Source organism: Chiloscyllium plagiosum, unplaced genomic scaffold (assembly GCF_037043375.1).
Source record: "Chiloscyllium plagiosum isolate Xiang-an unplaced genomic scaffold, Cpla_swu_hap1 HiC_scaffold_3, whole genome shotgun sequence".
Taxonomy (NCBI): domain Eukaryota; kingdom Metazoa; phylum Chordata; class Chondrichthyes; order Orectolobiformes; family Hemiscylliidae; genus Chiloscyllium; species Chiloscyllium plagiosum.
This window is the reverse complement of record NW_028270141.1, coordinates 160,888,903-160,906,407: the sequence shown is the minus strand read 5'-3', so window position 1 is coordinate 160,906,407 and position 17,505 is coordinate 160,888,903. Positions and strand designations below refer to the sequence as shown.

Below are 17,505 nucleotides of genomic sequence, written 5' to 3'. Positions count from 1 at the left end.
ATGTGATCCATGGGTTTAATGTGATCTGTGGGTTTAACGTGATCTGTGGGTTTAACGTGATCTGTGGGTTTAGTGAGATCAGTGGGTTTAATGTGATCTGTGGTTTTAATGTGATCTGTGGGTTTAGTGTGATCTGTGGGTTGGATGTGATCTGTGGGTTTAGTGTGATCTGTGGGTTTAGTGAGATCTGTGGGTTTAGTGTGATCTGTGCGTTTACTGTGATTTGTGGGTTTACTGTGATCTATGGGTTTAATGTGATCTGTGGATTTAATGTGATCTGTGGGTTTCATGTGATCTATGGGTTTAGTGTGATCCATGGGTTTAGTGTGATCTGTGGGTTGAATGTGATCTGTGGGTTAGATGTGATCTGTGGGTTTAATGTGATCTGTGGGTTGGATGTGATCTGTGGGTTTAATGTGATCTGTGGGTTTAGTGTGATCTGTGGGTTTAGTGTGATCTGTGGGTTTAATGTGATCTGTGGGTTTAATGTGACCCGTGGGTTTAATGTGATCTGTGCGTTTAACATGATCTGCGGGTTTAATGTGATCTGTGGGTTTAATGTGATCTGTGGGTTTAACATGATCTGTGGGTTTAATGTGATCTGTGGGTTTAATGTGATCTATGGGATTAATGTGATCTGTGGGTTTAATGTGATCTGTGAGTTTAATGTGATGCATGTGTTTAATGTGATCTGTGGGTTTTATGTGATCTGTGGGTTTAGTGTGATCTGTGGGTTTAATGTGACCTGTGTGTTTAACGTGATCTGTGGGTTTTGTGTGATCTATGGTTTTAATGTGATCTGTGAGTTTAGTGTGATCTGTGGGTTTAATGTGATCTGTGGGTTCGGTGTTATCTGTGGGTTTAATGTGATCTATGGGTTCGGTGTTATCTGTGGGTTTAATGTGATCTATGGGTTCGGTGTTATCTGTGGGTTTAATGTGATCTATGGGTTCGGTGTTATCTGTGGGTTTAATGTGATCTATGGGTTCGGTGTTATCTGTGGGTTTCATGTGATCTATGGGTTCGGTGTTATCTGTGGGTTTAATGTGATCTATGGGTTCGGTGTTCTCTGTGGGTTTAATGTGATCTATGGGTTCGGTGTTATCTGTGGGTTTAATGTGATCTATGGCTTCGGTGTTATCTGTGGGTTTAATGTGATCTATGGGTTCGGTGTTATCTGTGGGTTTAATGTGATCTATGGGTTCGGTGTTATCTGTGGGTTTAATGTGATCTGTGGGTTCGGTGTTATCTGTGGGTTTAATGTGATCTATGGGTTCGGTGTTATCTGTGCGTTTGATGTGATCTATGGGTTCGGTGTTATCTGTGGGTTTAATGTGATCTATGGGTTTAATGTGATCTGTGGGTTTAATGTGATCTGTGGGTTTAGTTTGATCTGTGGGTTTAACGTGATCTATGGGTTTAATGTGATCTGTGGGTTTAATGTGACCTGTGGGTTTAATGCGATCTGTGGGTTTAGTGTGATCTATGGGTTTAGTTTGATCTGTGGGTTCAATGTGATGTTTGGGTTTAATGTGATCTGTCGGTTTAATGTGATCTGTGGTTTTAGTGTGATCTGTGGGTTTAATGTGATCTGTGGGTTTAATATGATCTGTATGTTTAGTGTGATCTGTGGGCTTAATGTGATCTGTGGGTTTAATGTGATCTATAGGTTTAATGTGATCTGTGGGTTTCATGTGATCTATAGGTTTAATGTGATCTGTGGGTTTAGTGTGATCTATGGGTTTAATGTGATCTGTGGGTTCAATGTGATGTTTGGGTTTAATGTAATCTGTGGGTTTAAAGTGATCTATGGGTTTAATGTGAACTGTGGGTTTAGTGTGATCTATGGGTTTAATGTAATCTGTGGGTTTAATGTGATCTGTTGGTTTAGTGTGATCTGTGGGTTTAATGTGATCTATGGGTTTAGTGTGATTTGTGGGTTTAGTGTGATCTGTTGGTTTAGTGTGATCTGTGGTTTAAGGTGATCCATGGATTTAATGTGATCTGTGGGATTAATGTGATCTGTGGGTTTATTGTGATCTGTGGGTTTAATGTGATCTGTGGGTTTAATGTGAACTGTGTGTTTAGTGCGATCTGTGGTTTTAATGTGCTCTATGGTTTGAATGTGAACTGTGTGTTTAGTGCGATCTGTGGTTTTAATGTGCTCTATGGTTTGAATGTGATCTGTGGGTTTAGTGTGATCTGTGGGTTCAATGTGATCTGGGGTCTAATGCGATCTATGGATTTAATGTGATCTGTGGGTTTAACGTGATCTGTAGGTTTAACGTGATCTATGGGTTTAATGTGATCTGTGGGTTTAGTGTGATCTGTGGGTTTAATGTGATCTGTGGGTTTAGTGTGATTTGTGCGTTCAATGTGATCTGGGGTTTAATGTGATCTATGGATTTAATGTGATCTGTGAGGTTAATGTGATCTGTGGGTTTAATGTGATCTGTGGATTAAGTGTGATCTATGGGTTTAATGTGAACTGTGGGTTTAGTGTGATCTATCTGTTTAATGTGATCTGTGGGTTCAATGTGATGTTTGGGTTTAATGTGATCTGTGGGTTTAACGTGATCTATGGGTTTAGTGTGATTTGTGGGTTTAATGTTATCTGTGGGTTTCATGTGATCTATGGATTTAATGTGATCTGTGGGTTTAAGTATGATCTGTGAGTTTAGGGCGATCTGTGGTTTTAATGTGATCTATGGGTTTAATGTGATCTGTGGGTTTAATGTGATCTGTGGGTTTTGTGTGATCTATGGGTTTAGTGTGATTTGTGGGTTTAGTGTGATCTGTGGGTTTAGTGTAATCTGTGCGTTTAATGTGATCGTGGTTTAATGTGATCGGGTTTCATGTGACCTATGGGTTTAGTGTGATCTGTGGGTTTAGTGTGATCTGTGGGTTAAATGTGATCTATGAGTTTAATGTGATCTGTGGATTTAGTATGACCTGTGGGTTTAATGTGATCTGTGTGTTTAGTGTGATCTGTGGGTTCAATGTGATCTGGGGTCTAATGCGATCTATGGATTTAATGTGATCTGTGGGTTTAATGTGATCTGTAGGTTTAATGTGATCTGTGGATTTAGTATGACCTGTGGGTTTAATGTGATCTGTGGGTTTGGTGTGATTTGTGCATTCAATGTGATCTGGGGATTAATGTGATCTGTGGGTTTAATGTGATCTGTGAGTTTAGTGTGATCTGTGGGTTTAATGTGATCTGTGGGTTCGGTGTTATCTGTGGGTTTAATGTGATCTATGGGTTCGGTGTTATCTGTGGGTTTAATGTGATCTATGGGTTCGGTGTTATCTGTGGGTTTAATGTGATCTATGGGTTCGGTGTTATCTGTGGGTTTAATGTGATCTATGGGTTCGGTGTTATCTGTGGGTTTCATGTGATCTATGGGTTCGGTGTTATCTGTGGGTTTAATGTGATCTATGGGTTCGGTGTTCTCTGTGGGTTTAATGTGATCTATGGGTTCGGTGTTATCTGTGGGTTTCATGTGATCTATGGCTTCGGTGTTATCTGTGGGTTTAATGTGATCTATGGGTTCGGTGTTATCTGTGGGTTTAATGTGATCTATGGGTTCGGTGTTATCTGTGGGTTTAATGTGATCTGTGGGTTCGGTGTTATCTGTGGGTTTAATGTGATCTATGGGTTCGGTGTTATCTGTGGGTTTAATGTGATCTATGGGTTCGGTGTTATCTGTGGGTTTAATGTGATCTATGGGTTTAATGTGATCTGTGGGTTTAATGTGATCTGTGGGTTTAGTTTGATCTGTGGGTTTAACGTGATCTATGGGTTTAATGTGATCTGTGGGTTTAATGTGACCTGTGGGTTTAATGCGATCTGTGGGTTTAGTGTGATCTATGGGTTTAGTTTGATCTGTGGGTTCAATGTGATGTTTGGGTTTAATGTGATCTGTCGGTTTAATGTGATGTGTGGTTTTAGTGTGATCTGTGGGTTTAATGTGATCTGTGGGTTTAATATGATCTGTATGTTTAGTGTGATCTGTGGGCTTAATGTGATCTGTGGGTTTAATGTGATCTATAGGTTTAATGTGATCTGTGGGTTTCATGTGATCTATAGGTTTAATGTGATCTGTGGGTTTAGTGTGATCTATGGGTTTAATGTGATCTGTGGGTTCAATGTGATGTTTGGGTTTAATGTAATCTGTGGGTTTAAAGTGATCTATGGGTTTAATGTGAACTGTGGGTTTAGTGTGATCTATGGGTTTAATGTAATCTGTGGGTTTAATGTGATCTGTTGGTTTAGTGTGATCTGTGGGTTTAATGTGATCTATGGGTTTAGTGTGATTTGTGGGTTTAGTGTGATCTGTTGGTTTAGTGTGATCTGTGGTTTAAGGGGATCCATGGATTTAATGTGATCTGTGGGATTAATGTGATCTGTGGGTTTATTGTGATCTGTGGGTTTAATGTGATCTGTGGGTTTAATGTGAACTGTGTGTTTAGTGCGATCTGTGGTTTTAATGTGCTCTATGGTTTGAATGTGAACTGTGTGTTTAGTGCGATCTGTGGTTTTAATGTGCTCTATGGTTTGAATGTGATCTGTGGGTTTAGTGTGATCTGTGGGTTCAATGTGATCTGGGGTCTAATGCGATCTATGGATTTAATGTGATCTGTGGGTTTAACGTGATCTGTAGGTTTAACGTGATCTATGGGTTTAATGTGATCTGTGGGTTTAGTGTGATCTGTGGGTTTAATGTGATCTGTGGGTTTAGTGTGATTTGTGCGTTCAATGTGATCTGGGGTTTAATGTGATCTATGGATTTAATGTGATCTGTGAGGTTAATGTGATCTGTGGGTTTAATGTGATCTGTGGATTAAGTGTGATCTATGGGTTTAATGTGAACTGTGGGTTTAGTGTGATCTTTCTGTTTAATGTGATCTGTGGGTTCAATGTGATGTTTGGGTTTAATGTGATCTGTGGGTTTAACGTGATCTATGGGTTTAGTGTGATTTGTGGGTTTAATGTTATCTGTGGGTTTCGTGTGATCTGTGGGTTTCATGTGATCTATGGATTTAATGTGATCTGTGGGTTTAGTGTGATCTGTGAGTTTAGGGCGATCTGTGGTTTTAATGTGATCTATGGGTTTAATGTGATCTGTGGGTTTAATGTGATCGGTGGGTTTCATGTGATCTGTGGGTTTTGTGTGATCTATGGGTTTAGTGTGATTTGTGGGTTTAGTGTGATCTGTGGGTTTAGTGTAATCTGTGCGTTTAATGTGATCGTGGTTTAATGTGATCGGGTTTCATGTGACCTATGGGTTTAGTGTGATCTGTGGGTTTAGTGTGATCTGTGGGTTAAATGTGATCTATGGGTTTAATGTGATCTGTGGATTTAGTATGACCTGTGGGTTTAATGTGATCTGTGTGTTTAGTGTGATCTGTGGGTTCAATGTGATCTGGGGTCTAATGCGATCTATGGATTTAATGTGATCTGTGGGTTTAATGTGATCTGTAGGTTTAATGTGATCTGTGGATTTAGTATGACCTGTGGGTTTAATGTGATCTGTGGGTTTGGTGTGATTTGTGCATTCAATGTGATCTGGGGATTAATGTGATCTGTGGGTTTAATGTGATCTGTGGGTTCAATGTGATCTGTGGGTTTAATGTGATCTGTGGGTTGAGTGTGATCTGTGGGTTTAATGTGATCTGTGGGTTTAATGTGATCTGTGGGTTTCGTGTAATCTGTGGGTTTAGTGTGATCTGTGGTTTAAGGTGATCCCTGGATTTAATGTGATCTGTGGGTATAATGTGATCTGTGGGTTTAATGTGAACTGTGTGTTTAGTGCGATCTGTGGGTTTAACGTGATCTATGGGTTTAATGTGATCTGTGGGTTTCATGTGATCTGTGGGTTTAGTGTGATCTGTGGGTTGAATGTGATCTGTGGGTTTAGTGTGATTTGTGCATTCAATGTGATCTGTGGATTAATATGATCTGTGGGTTTAATGTGATCTATGGATTTAATGTGACCTGTCGGTTTAGTGTGATCTGTGGGTTTCATGTGATACGTGGGTTTAACGTGAACTGTGTGTTTAGTGCGATCTGTGGTTTTAATGTGATCTATTGGTTCAATGTGATCTGTGGGTTTAATGTGATCGGTGGGTTTCATGTAATCTATGGGTTTAGTGTGATCTGTGGGTTTAGTGTAATCTATGGGTTTAGTGTGATCTGTGTAATTCACGTAATCCATGGATTTAATATGATCTGTGGGTTTAATATGATCTGTGGGTTTAGTGTGATCTGTGGGTTTCACATAATCTATGGGTTTAATGTGATCTGTGGGTTTAGTGTGATCTGTGCGTTTAATGTGATCTGTGCGTTTAATGTGAACTGTGTATTTAGTGCGATCTGTGGTTTTAATGTGTTCTGTGGGTTAAATGTGATCGGGTTTCATGTGACCTATGGGTTTAATGTGATCAGTGGGTTTAACGAGATGAGTGAGTTTAACGAGATCTGCGGTTTTAATGTGATCTATGGGTTTAATGTGATCTGTTGGTTTAACGTGATCTATTGGTTGAATGTGATCTGTGGGTTTAATGTGATCTGTGTGTTTGGTGTGATCTGTGGGTTCAATGTGATCTGGGGTCTAATGCGATCTATGGATTTAATGTGATCTGTGGGTTTAATGTGATCTGTAGGTTTAATGTGATCTGTGGATTTAGTATGACCTGTGGGTTTAATGTGATCTGTGGGTTTAGTGTGATTTGTGCATTCAATGTGATCTGGGGATTAATGTGATCTGTGGGTTTAATGTGATCTGTGGGTTTAATGTGAACTGTGGGTTTAGTGTGATCTGTGGGTTTAATGTGATCTGTGGTTATAATGTGATCTGTGGGTTTAGTGTGATTTGTGGATTTAATGTGATCTGTGGGTTTCATGTAATCTATGGGTTTAGTGTGATCTGTGGGTTTAGTGTGATCTGTGGTTTAAGGTGATCCCTGGATTTAATGTGATCTGTGGGTATAATGTGATCTGTGGGTTTAATGTGAACTGTGTGTTTAGTGCGATCTGTGGTTTTAATGTGCTCTATGGGTTTAATGTGATCTGTGGGTTTAGTGTGATTTGTGGGTTTAACGTGATCTATGGGTTTAATGTGATCTGTGGGTTTAATATGATCTGTGGGTTTAATGTGATCTGTGGGTTTTGTGTGACATATGGTTTTACTGTGATCTGTGGGTTTAGCGTGATCTGTGGGTTTAATGTGATCTGTGGGTTTAGCGTGATCTGTGGGTTTAATGTGATCTGTGGGTTAAATGTGGTCTGCGGGGTAAATGTGATCTGTGTGTTTAATGTGATCTGTGGGGTTAACGTGATCTGTGGGTTAAATGTGATCTGTGTGTTTAATGTGATCTGTGGGTTTAACGTGATCTGTGGGTTTAGTGTGATCTGTGGGTTTTATGTGATGTGTGGGTTTAGTGTGATCTGTGGGTTTAATGTGACCTGTGTGTTTAACGTGATCTGTGGGTTTTGTGTGATCCATGGTTTTAATGTGATCTGTGGGTTTAATATGATCTGTGGGTTTAATGTGATCTGTGGGTTTTGTGTGACATATGGTTTTAATGTGATCTGTGGGTTTAGCGTGATCTGTGGGTTTAATGTGATCTGTGGGTTTAGCGTGATCTGTGGGTTTAATGTGATCTGTGGGTTAAATGTGGTCTGCGGGTTAAATGTGATCTGTGTGTTTAATGTGATCTGTGGGGTTAACGTGATCTGTGGGTTAAATGTGATCTGTGTGTTTAATGTGATCTGTGGGTTTAACGTGATCTGTGGGTTTAGTGTGATCTGTGGGTTTTATGTGATCTGTGGGTTTAGTGTGATCTGTGGGTTTAATGTGACCTGTGTGTTTAACGTGATCTGTGGGTTTTGTGTGATCTATGGTTTTAATGTGATCTGTGAGTTTAGTGTGATCTGTGGGTTTAATGTGATCTGTGGGTTCGGTGTTATCTGTGGGTTTAATGTGATCTGTGAGTTTAGTGCGATCTGTGAGTTTAATGCGATCTGTGGGTTTAGTGTGATCTGTGGTTTAACGTGATCTATGGGTTTTAATGTGATCTGTGGGTTTAATGTGACCTGTGGATTTAATGTGATCTGTGGGTTTAGTGTGATCTATGGGTTTAGTTTGATCTGTGGGTTCAATGTGATGTTTGAGTTTAATGTGATCTGTCGGTTTAATGTGATCTGTGGTTTTAGTGTGATCTGTGGGTTTAACGTGATCTGTGGGTTTAATGTGATCTGTGGGTTTAATGTGATCTGTGGGTTTAGTGTGACATATGGTTTTAATGTGATCGGTGGGTTTCATGTGATCTGTGGGTTTAATGTGATCTGTGGGTTTAGCGTGATCTGTGGGTTTAATGTGATCTGTGGGTTAAATGTGGTCTGCGGGGTAAATGTGATCTGTGTGTTTAATGTGATCTGTGGGGTTAACGTGATCTGTGGGTTAAATGTGATCTGTGTGTTTAATGTGATCTGTGGGTTTAACGTGACCTGTGGGTTTAGTGTGATCTGTGGGTTTAATGTGATCTGTGGGATTAATGTGATCTGTGGGTTTAGTGTGATCTGTGGGTTTAATGTGATCTATGGGATTCATGTGATCTGTGGTTTTAATGTGATCTGTGAGTTTAATGTGATGCATGTGTTTAATGTGATCTGTGGGTTTTATGTGATGTGTGGGTTTAGTGTGATCTGTGGGTTTAATGTGACCTGTGGGTTTACGTGATCTGTGGGTTTTGTGTGATCTATGGTTTTAATGTGATCTGTGAGTTTAGTGCGATCTGTGAGTTTAATGCGATCTGTGCGTTTCGTGTGATCTGTGGGTTTAACGTGATCTATGGTTTTAATGTGATCTGTGAGTTTAGTGCGATCTGTGAGTTTAATGTGATCTGTGGGTTTAGTGTGATCTGTGGGTTTAACGTGATCTATGGGTTTAATGTGATCTGTGGGTTTAACGTGATCTATGGGTTTAATGTGATCTGTGGGTTTAAAGTGATCTGTGGGTTTAATGTGATCTGTAGGTTTAGTGTGATCTGTGGGTTTAATGTGATCTGTGGGTTTAATGTGATCTGTGGGTTTAACGTGATCTATGGGTTTAATGTGATCTGTGGGTTTAATGTGATCTGTGAGTTAATGTGATCTGTGGGTTTAGTGTGACATATGGGTTTAATGTGATCTGTGGTTTTAGTGTGTTCTGTGGGTTTAATATGATCTGTCGGTTTAGTGGGATCTGTGGGTTTAATGTGATCTGTGGGTTTAATGTGATCTGTGGGTCTAGTGTGATCTGTGGGTTTAGTGTGATCTGTGTGTTTAATGTGATCTTTCGGTTTAGTGTGATCTGTGCGTTTAATGTGATCTGTGGGTTTAACGTGATCTGTGGGTTTCATGTAATTTGTGGATTTAATGTGACCTGTGGGTTTAGTGTGAGCTGTGGGTTTAATGAGATCTGTGGGTTTAATGTGATCTGTGGGTGTAGTGTGATCTGTGGGTTTAGTATGATCTGTGGGTTTAATGTAATCTGTGGGTTTAGTGTGATCTGTGGGTTTAACGTGATCTATGGGTTTAATGTGATCTGTGGGTTTAACGTGATCTATGGGTTTAATGTGATCTGTGGGTTTAAAGTGATCTGTGGGTTTAATGTGATCTGTAGGTTTAGTGTGATCTGTGGGTTTAATGTGATCCGTGGGTTTAATGTGATCTGTGGGTTTAATGTGATCTGTGGGTTTAAAGTGATCTGCGGGTTTAATGTAATCAGTGGGTTTAACGTGATGAGTGAGTTTAATGTGATCTGTAGTTTTAATGTGATCTCTGGGCTTAATGTGACCTATGGGTTCGATGTGATCTGTTGGTTTAACGTGATCTGTGGGTTTAGTGTGATCTGTGGGTTCAATGTGATCTGGGGTCTAATGCGATCTATGGATTTAATGTGATCTGTGGGTTTAACGTGATCTGTAGGTTTAACGTGATCTATGGGTTTAATGTGATCTGTGGGTTTAGTGTGATCTGTGGGTTTAATGTGATCTGTGGGTTTAGTGTGATTTGTGCGTTCAATGTGATCTGGGGTTTAATGTGATCTATGGATTTAATGTGATCTGTGAGGTTAATATGATCTGTGGGTTTAATGTGATCTGTGGATTAAGTGTGATCTATGGGTTTAATGTGAACTGTGGGTTTAGTGTGATCTATCTGTTTAATGTGATCTGTGGGTTCAATGTGATGTTTGGGTTTAATGTGATCTGTGGGTTTAACGTGATCTATGGGTTTAGTGTGATTTGTGGGTTTAATGTTATCTGTGGGTTTCGTGTGATCTGTGGGTTTCATGTGATCTATGGATTTAATGTGATCTGTGGGTTTCGTGTGATCTGTGGGTTTAGGGCGATCTGTGGTTTTAATGTGATCTATGGGTTTAATGTGATCTGTGGGTTTAATGTGATCGGTGGGTTTCATGTGATCTGTGGGTTTTGTGTGATCTCTGGGTTTAGTGTGATTTGTGGGTTTAGTGTGATCTGTGGGTTTAGTGTAATCTGTGCGTTTAATGTGATCGTGGTTTAATGTGATCGGGTTTCATGTGACCTATGGGTTTAGTGTGATCTGTGGGTTTAGTGTGATCTGTGGGTTTAATGTGATCTGTGGATTTAGTGTGATCTGTGGGTTTAGTGTGATCTGTGGGTTTAATGTGATCTGTGAGCTTAATGTGATCTGTGGGTTTCGTGTAATCTGTGGGTTTCGTGTGATCTGTGGTTTAAGGTGATCCCTGGATTTAATGTGATCTGTGGGTATAATGTGATCTGTGGGTTTAATGTGAACTGTGTGTTTAGTGCGATCTGTGGGTTTAACGTGATCTATGGGTTTAATGTGATCTGTGGGTTTCATGTGATCTGTGGGTTTAGTGTGATCTGTGGGTTGAATGTGATCTGTGGGTTTAGTGTGATTTGTGCATTCAATGTGATCTGGGGATTAATATGATCTGTAGGTTTAATGTGATCTATGGATTTAATGTGACCTGTCGGTTTAGTGTGATCTGTGGGTTTAATGTGATAAGTGGGTTTAACGTGAACTGTGTGTTTAGTGCGATCTGTGGTTTTAATGTGATCTATTGGTTCAATGTGATCTGTGGGTTTAATGTGATCGGTGGGTTTCATGTAATCTATGGGTTTAGTGTGATCTGTGGGTTTAGTGTAATCTATGGGTTTAGTGTGATCTGTGTAATTAACGTAATCCATGGATTTAATATGATCTGTGGGTTTAATGTGATCTGTGGGTTTAGTGTGATCTTGGGGTTTCACATAATCTATGGGTTTAATGTGATCTGTGGGTTTAGTGTGATCTGTGCGTTTAATGTGAACTGTGTATTTAGTGCGATCTGTGGTTTTAATGTGTTCTGTGGGTTAAATGTGATCGGGTTTCATGTGACCTATGGGTTTAATGTGATCAGTGGGTTTAACGTGATGAGTGAGTTTAACGAGATCTGCGGTTTTAATGTGATCTATGGGTTTAATGTGATCTGTTGGTTTAACGTGATCTATTGGTTTAATGTGATCTGTGTGTTTGGTGTGATCTGTGGGTTCAATGTGATCTGGGGTCTAATGCGATCTATGGATTTAATGTGATCTGTGGGTTTAATGTGATCTGTAGGTTTAATGTGATCTGTGGATTTAGTATGACCTGTGGGTTTAATGTGATCTGTGGGTTTGGTGTGATTTGTGCATTCAATGTGATCTGGGGATTAATGTGATCTGTGGGTTTAATGTGATCTGTGGGTTTAATGTGAACTGTGGGTTTAGTGTGATCTGTGGGTTTAATGTGATCTGTGGGTTTAGTGTGATTTGTGGATTTAATGTGATCTGTGGGTTTCATGTAATCTATGGGTTTAGTGTGATCTGTGGGTTTAGTGTGATCTGTGGGTTTAGTGTGATCTGTGGTTTAAGGTGATCCCTGGATTTAATGTGATCTGTGGGTATAATGTGATCTGTGGGTTTAATGTGAACTGTGTGTTTAGTGCGATCTGTGGTTTTAATGTGCTCTATGGGTTTAATGTGATCTGTGGGTTTAGTGTGATTTGTGGGTTTAACGTGATCTATGGGTTTAATGTGATCTGTGGGTTTAATATGATCTGTGGGTTTAATGTGATCTGTGGGTTTTGTGTGACATATGGTTTTAATGTGATCTGTGGGTTTAGCGTTATCTGTGGGTTTAATGTGATCTGTGGGTTTAGCGTGATCTGTGGGTTTAATGTGATCTGTGGGTTAAATGTGGTCTGCGGGTTAAATGTGATCTGTGTGTTTAATGTGATCTGTGGGGTTAACGTGATCTGTGGGTTAAATGTGATCTGTGTGTTTAATGTGATCTGTGGGTTTAACGTGATCTGTGGGTTTAGTGTGATCTGTGGGTTTTATGTGATGTGTGGGTTTAGTGTGATCTGTGGGTTTAATGTGACCTGTGTGTTTAACGTGATCTGTGGGTTTTGTGTGATCTATGGTTTTAATGTGATCTGTGAGTTTAGTGTGATCTGTGGGTTTAATGTGATCTGTGGGTTCGGTGTTATCTGTGGGTTTAATGTGATCTGTGAGTTTAGTGCGATCTGTGAGTTTAATGCGATCTGTGGGTTTAGTGTGATCTGTGGTTTAACGTGATCTATGGGTTTTAATGTGATCTGTGGGTTTAATGTGACCTGTGGATTTAATGTGATCTGTGGGTTTAGTGTGATCTATGGGTTTAGTTTGATCTGTGGGTTCAATGTGATGTTTGAGTTTAATGTGATCTGTCGGTTTAATGTGATCTGTGGTTTTAGTGTGATCTGTGGGTTTAACGTGATCTGTGGGTTTAATGTGATCTGTGGGTTTAATGTGATCTGTGGGTTTAGTGTGACATATGGTTTTAATGTGATCTGTGGGTTTAGCGTGATCTGTGGGTTTAATGTGATCTGTGGGTTTAGCGTGATCTGTGGGTTTAATGTGATCTGTGGGTTAAATGTGGTCTGCGGGGTAAATGTGATCTGTGTGTTTAATGTGATCTGTGGGGTTAACGTGATCTGTGGGTTAAATGTGATCTGTGTGTTTAATGTGATCTGTGGGTTTAACGTGACCTGTGGGTTTAGTGTGATCTGTGGGTTTAATGTGATCTGTGGGATTAATGTGATCTGTGGGTTTAGTGAGATCTGTGGGTTTAATGTGATCTATGGGATTCATGTGATCTGTGGTTTTAATGTGATCTGTGAGTTTAATGTGATGCATGTGTTTAATGTGATCTGTGGGTTTTATGTGATGTGTGGGTTTAGTGTGATCTGTGGGTTTAATGTGACCTGTGGGTTTACGTGATCTGTGGGTTTTGTGTGATCTATGGTTTTAATGTGATCTGTGAGTTTAGTGCGATCTGTGAGTTTAATGCGATCTGTGCGTTTCGTGTGATCTGTGGGTTTAACGTGATCTATGGTTTTAATGTGATCTGTGAGTTTAGTGCGATCTGTGAGTTTAATGTGATCTGTGGGTTTAGTGTGATCTGTGGGTTTAACGTGATCTATGGGTTTAATGTGATCTGTGGGTTTAACGTGATCTATGGGTTTAATGTGATCTGTGGGTTTAAAGTGATCTGTGGGTTTAATGTGATCTGTGGGTTTAGTGTGATCTGTGGGTTTAATGTGATCTGTGGGTTTAATGTGATCTGTGGGTTTAACGTGATCTATGGGTTTAATGTGATCTGCGGGTTTAATGTGATCTGTGGGTTAATGTGATCTGTGGGTTTAGTGTGACATATGGGTTTAATGTGATCTGTGGGTTTAGTGTGTTCTGTGGATTTAATATGATCTGTCGGTTTAGTGGGATCTGTGGGTTTAATGTGATCTGTGGGTTTAATGTGATCTGTGGGTCTAGTGTGATCTGTGGGTTTAGTGTGATCTGTGTGTTTAATGTGATCTTTCGGTTTAGTGTGATCTGTGCGTTTAATGTGATCTGTGGGTTTAACATGATCTGTGGGTTTCATGTAATTTGTGGATTTAATGTGATCTGTGGGTTTAGTGTGAGCTGTGGGTTTAATGTGATCTGTGGGTTTAATGTGATCTGTGGGTGTAGTGTGATCTGTGGGTTTAGTATGATCTGTGGGTTTAATGTAATCTGTGGGCATAATGTGATCCGTGGGTTTAATGTGATCTGTGGGTTTAATGTGATCTGTGGGTTTAAAGTGATCTGCGGGTTTAATGTAATCAGTGGGTTTAACGTGATGAGTGAGTTTAATGTGATCTGTAGTTTTAATGTGATCTCTGGGCTTAATGTGACCTATGGGTTCGATGTGATCTGTTGGTTTAACGTGATCTATCGGTTTAATGTGATCTGTGGGTTTAATGTGATCTGTGGGTTTAGTGTGATCTGTGGGTTCAATGTGATCTGGGGTCTAATGCGATCTATGGATTTAATGTGATCTGTGGGTTTAACGTGATCTGTAGGTTTAACGTGATCTATGGGTTTAATGTGATCTGTGGGTTTAGTGTGATCTGTGGGTTTAATGAGATCTGTGGGTTTAGTGTGATTTGTGCGTTCAATGTGATCTGGGGTTTAATGTGATCTATGGATTTAATGTGATCTGTGAGGTTAATATGATCTGTGGGTTTAATGTGATCTGTGGATTAAGTGTGATCTATGGGTTTAATGTGAACTGTGGGTTTAGTGTGATCTATCTGTTTAATGTGATCTGTGGGTTCAATGTGATGTTTGGGTTTAATGTGATCTGTGGGTTTAACGTGATCTATGGGTTTAGTGTGATTTGTGGGTTTAATGTTATCTGTGGGTTTCGTGTGATCTGTGGGTTTCATGTGATCTATGGATTTAATGTGATCTGTGGGTTTAGTGTGATCTGTGGGTTTAGGGCGATCTGTGGTTTTAATGTGATCTATGGGTTTAATGTGATCTGTGGTTTTAATGTGATCGGTGGGTTTCATGTGATCTGTGGGTTTTGTGTGATCTATGGGTTTAGTGTGATTTGTGGGTTTAGTGTGATCTGTGGGTTTAGTGTAATCTGTGCGTTTAATGTGATCGTGGTTTAATGTGATCGGGTTTCATGTGACCTATGGGTTAAGTGTGATCTGTGGGTTTAATGTGATCTGTGGATTTAGTGTGATCTGTGGGTTAAATGTGATCTATGCGTTTAATGTGATCTGTGGATTTAGTATGACCTGTGGGTTTAATGTGATCTGTGTGTTTAGTGTGATCTGTGGGTTCAATGTGATCTGGGGTCTAATGCGATCTATGGATTTAATGTGATCTGTGGGTTTAATGTGATCTGTAGGTTTAATGTGATCTGTGGATTTAGTATGACCTGTGGGTTTAATGTGATCTGTGGGTTTGGTGTGATTTGTGCATTCAATGTGATCTGGGGAGAAATGTGATCTGTGGGTTTAATGTGATCTGTGGGTTCAATGTGATCTGTGGGTTTAATGTGATCTGTGGGTTGAGTGTGATCTGTGGGTTTAATGTGATCTGTGAGTTTAATGTGATCTGTGGGTTTCGTGTAATCTATGGGTTTAGTGTGATCTGTGTAATTAACGTAATCCATGGATTTAATATGATCTGTGGGTTTAATGTGATCTGTGGGTTTCGTGTGATCTTGGGGTTTCACATAATCTATGGGTTTAATGTGATCTGTGGGTTTAGTGTGATCTGTGCGTTTAATGTGATCTGTGCGTTTAATGTGAACTGTGTATTTAGTGCGATCTGTGGTTTTAATGTGTTCTGTGGGTTAAATGTGATCGGGTTTCATGAGACCTATGGGTTTAATGTGATCAGTGGGTTTAACGTGATGAGTGAGTTTAACGAGATCTGCGGTTTTAATGTGATCTATGGGTTTAATGTGATCTGTTGGTTTAACGTGATCTGTGTGTTTGGTGTGATCTGTGGGTTCAATGTGATCTGGGGTCTAATGCGATCTATGGATTTAATGTGATCTGTGGGTTTAATGTGATCTTTAGGTTTAATGTGATCTGTGGATTTAGTATGACCTGTGGGTTTAATGTGATCTGTGGGTTTAGTGTGATTTGTGCATTCAATGTGATCTGGGGATTAATGTGATCTGTGGGTTTAATGTGATCTGTGGGTTTAATGTGAACTGTGGGTTTAATGTGATCTGTCGTTATAATGTGATCTATGGGTTTAGTTTGATCTATGGGTTCAATGTGATGTTTGGGTTTAATGTGATCTGTCGGTTTAATGTGATCTGTGGTTTTAGTGTGATCTGTGGGTTTAACGTGATCTGTGGGTTTAATGTGAACTGTGGGTTTAGTGTGATCTATGGGTTTAGTTTGATCTGTGGGTTCAATGTGATGTTTGGGTTTAATGTGATCATTCGGTTTAATGTAATCTGTGGTTTTAATGTGATCTGTGGGTTGAACGTGATCTGTGGGTTTCATGTAATCTGTGGGTTTAATGTGACCTGTGGGTTTAGTGTGATTTGTGGGTTTCATGTGATCTGTGGATTTGGTGTGATCTGTGGCTTTCGTGTGATTTGTGGTTTCAGGTGATCCATGGATTTAATGTGATGTGTGGATTTCATGTGATCTGTGGGTTTAGTGTGATCTGTGTGTTTCATGTGATCTGTGGGTTTAATGTGATCTGTGGGTTTAGTGTGATCTGTGGGTTTAATGTGATCTGTGGGTTCAATGTGATCTGTGGGTTTAATGTGATCAGTGGGTTGAGTGTGATCTGTGGGTTTAATGTGATCCGTGGTTATAATGTGATCTGTGGGTTTAGTGTGATTTGTGGGTTTAATGTGATCTGTGGGTTTAATGTGATCTGTAGGTTTAATGTGATCTGTGGATTTAGTGTGATTTGTGTATTCACTGTGATCTGGGGATTAATGTGATCTGTGGGTTTAATGTGATCTGTGGGTTTCATGTGGTCTGTGGGTTTAATGTGATCTGTGGGTTTAATGTGAACTGTGGGTTTAGTGTGATCTATGGGTTTAATGTGATCTGTGGGTTCAATGTGATCTGTGGGTTTAATGTGGTCAGTGGGTTGAGTGTGATCTGTGGGTTTAATGTGATCCGTGGTTATAATGTGATCTGTGGGTTTAGTGTGATTTGTGGGTTTAATGTGATCTGTGGGTTTAATGTGATCTGTAGGTTTAATGTGATCTGTGGATTTAGTGTGATTTGTGTATTCACTGTGATCTGGGGATTAATGTGACCTGTGGGTTTAATGTGATCTGTGGGTTTCATGTGGTCTGTGGGTTTAATGTGATCTGTGGGTTTAATGTGAACTGTGGGTTTAGTGTGATCTATGGGTTTAATGTGATCTGTGGGTTCAATGTGATCTGTGGGTTTAATGTGATCAGTGGGTTGAGTGTGATCTGTGGGTTTAATGTGATCCGTGGTTATAATGTGATCTGTGGGTTTAGTGTGATTTGTGGGTTTAATGTGATCTGTGGGTTTCGTGTAATCTGTGGGTTTCGTGTGATCTGTGGTTTAAGGTGATCCCTGGATTTAATATGATCTGTGGGTATAA

The 17,505-nt window shown here is 39.9% G+C and overlaps 2 protein-coding genes across 5 annotated transcripts in view; both read right to left on the bottom strand.

Annotated features, from left to right (window-relative positions):
* LOC122552344 (phosphofurin acidic cluster sorting protein 2) overlaps positions 1-17,505 on the bottom strand; it is a 772,803-nt gene that overhangs the window by 172,274 nt on the left and 583,024 nt on the right. The gene's annotated exons all lie outside the window — the stretch shown is intronic.
* LOC148151795 (uncharacterized) overlaps positions 1-17,505 on the bottom strand; it is an 86,340-nt gene that overhangs the window by 1,596 nt on the left and 67,239 nt on the right. The window contains exons 2-6 of the mRNA XM_087975810.1: positions 13,332-13,678; positions 8,746-9,133; positions 8,589-8,692; positions 7,469-7,553; positions 1,636-1,789 (exon numbers count right to left, since the gene is read on the bottom strand). Coding sequence (XP_087831936.1) covers positions 1,636-1,789; positions 7,469-7,553; positions 8,589-8,692; positions 8,746-9,133; positions 13,332-13,678 — 1,078 coding nt within the window. The remainder of the gene's footprint in view (positions 1-1,635; positions 1,790-7,468; positions 7,554-8,588; positions 8,693-8,745; positions 9,134-13,331; positions 13,679-17,505) is intronic.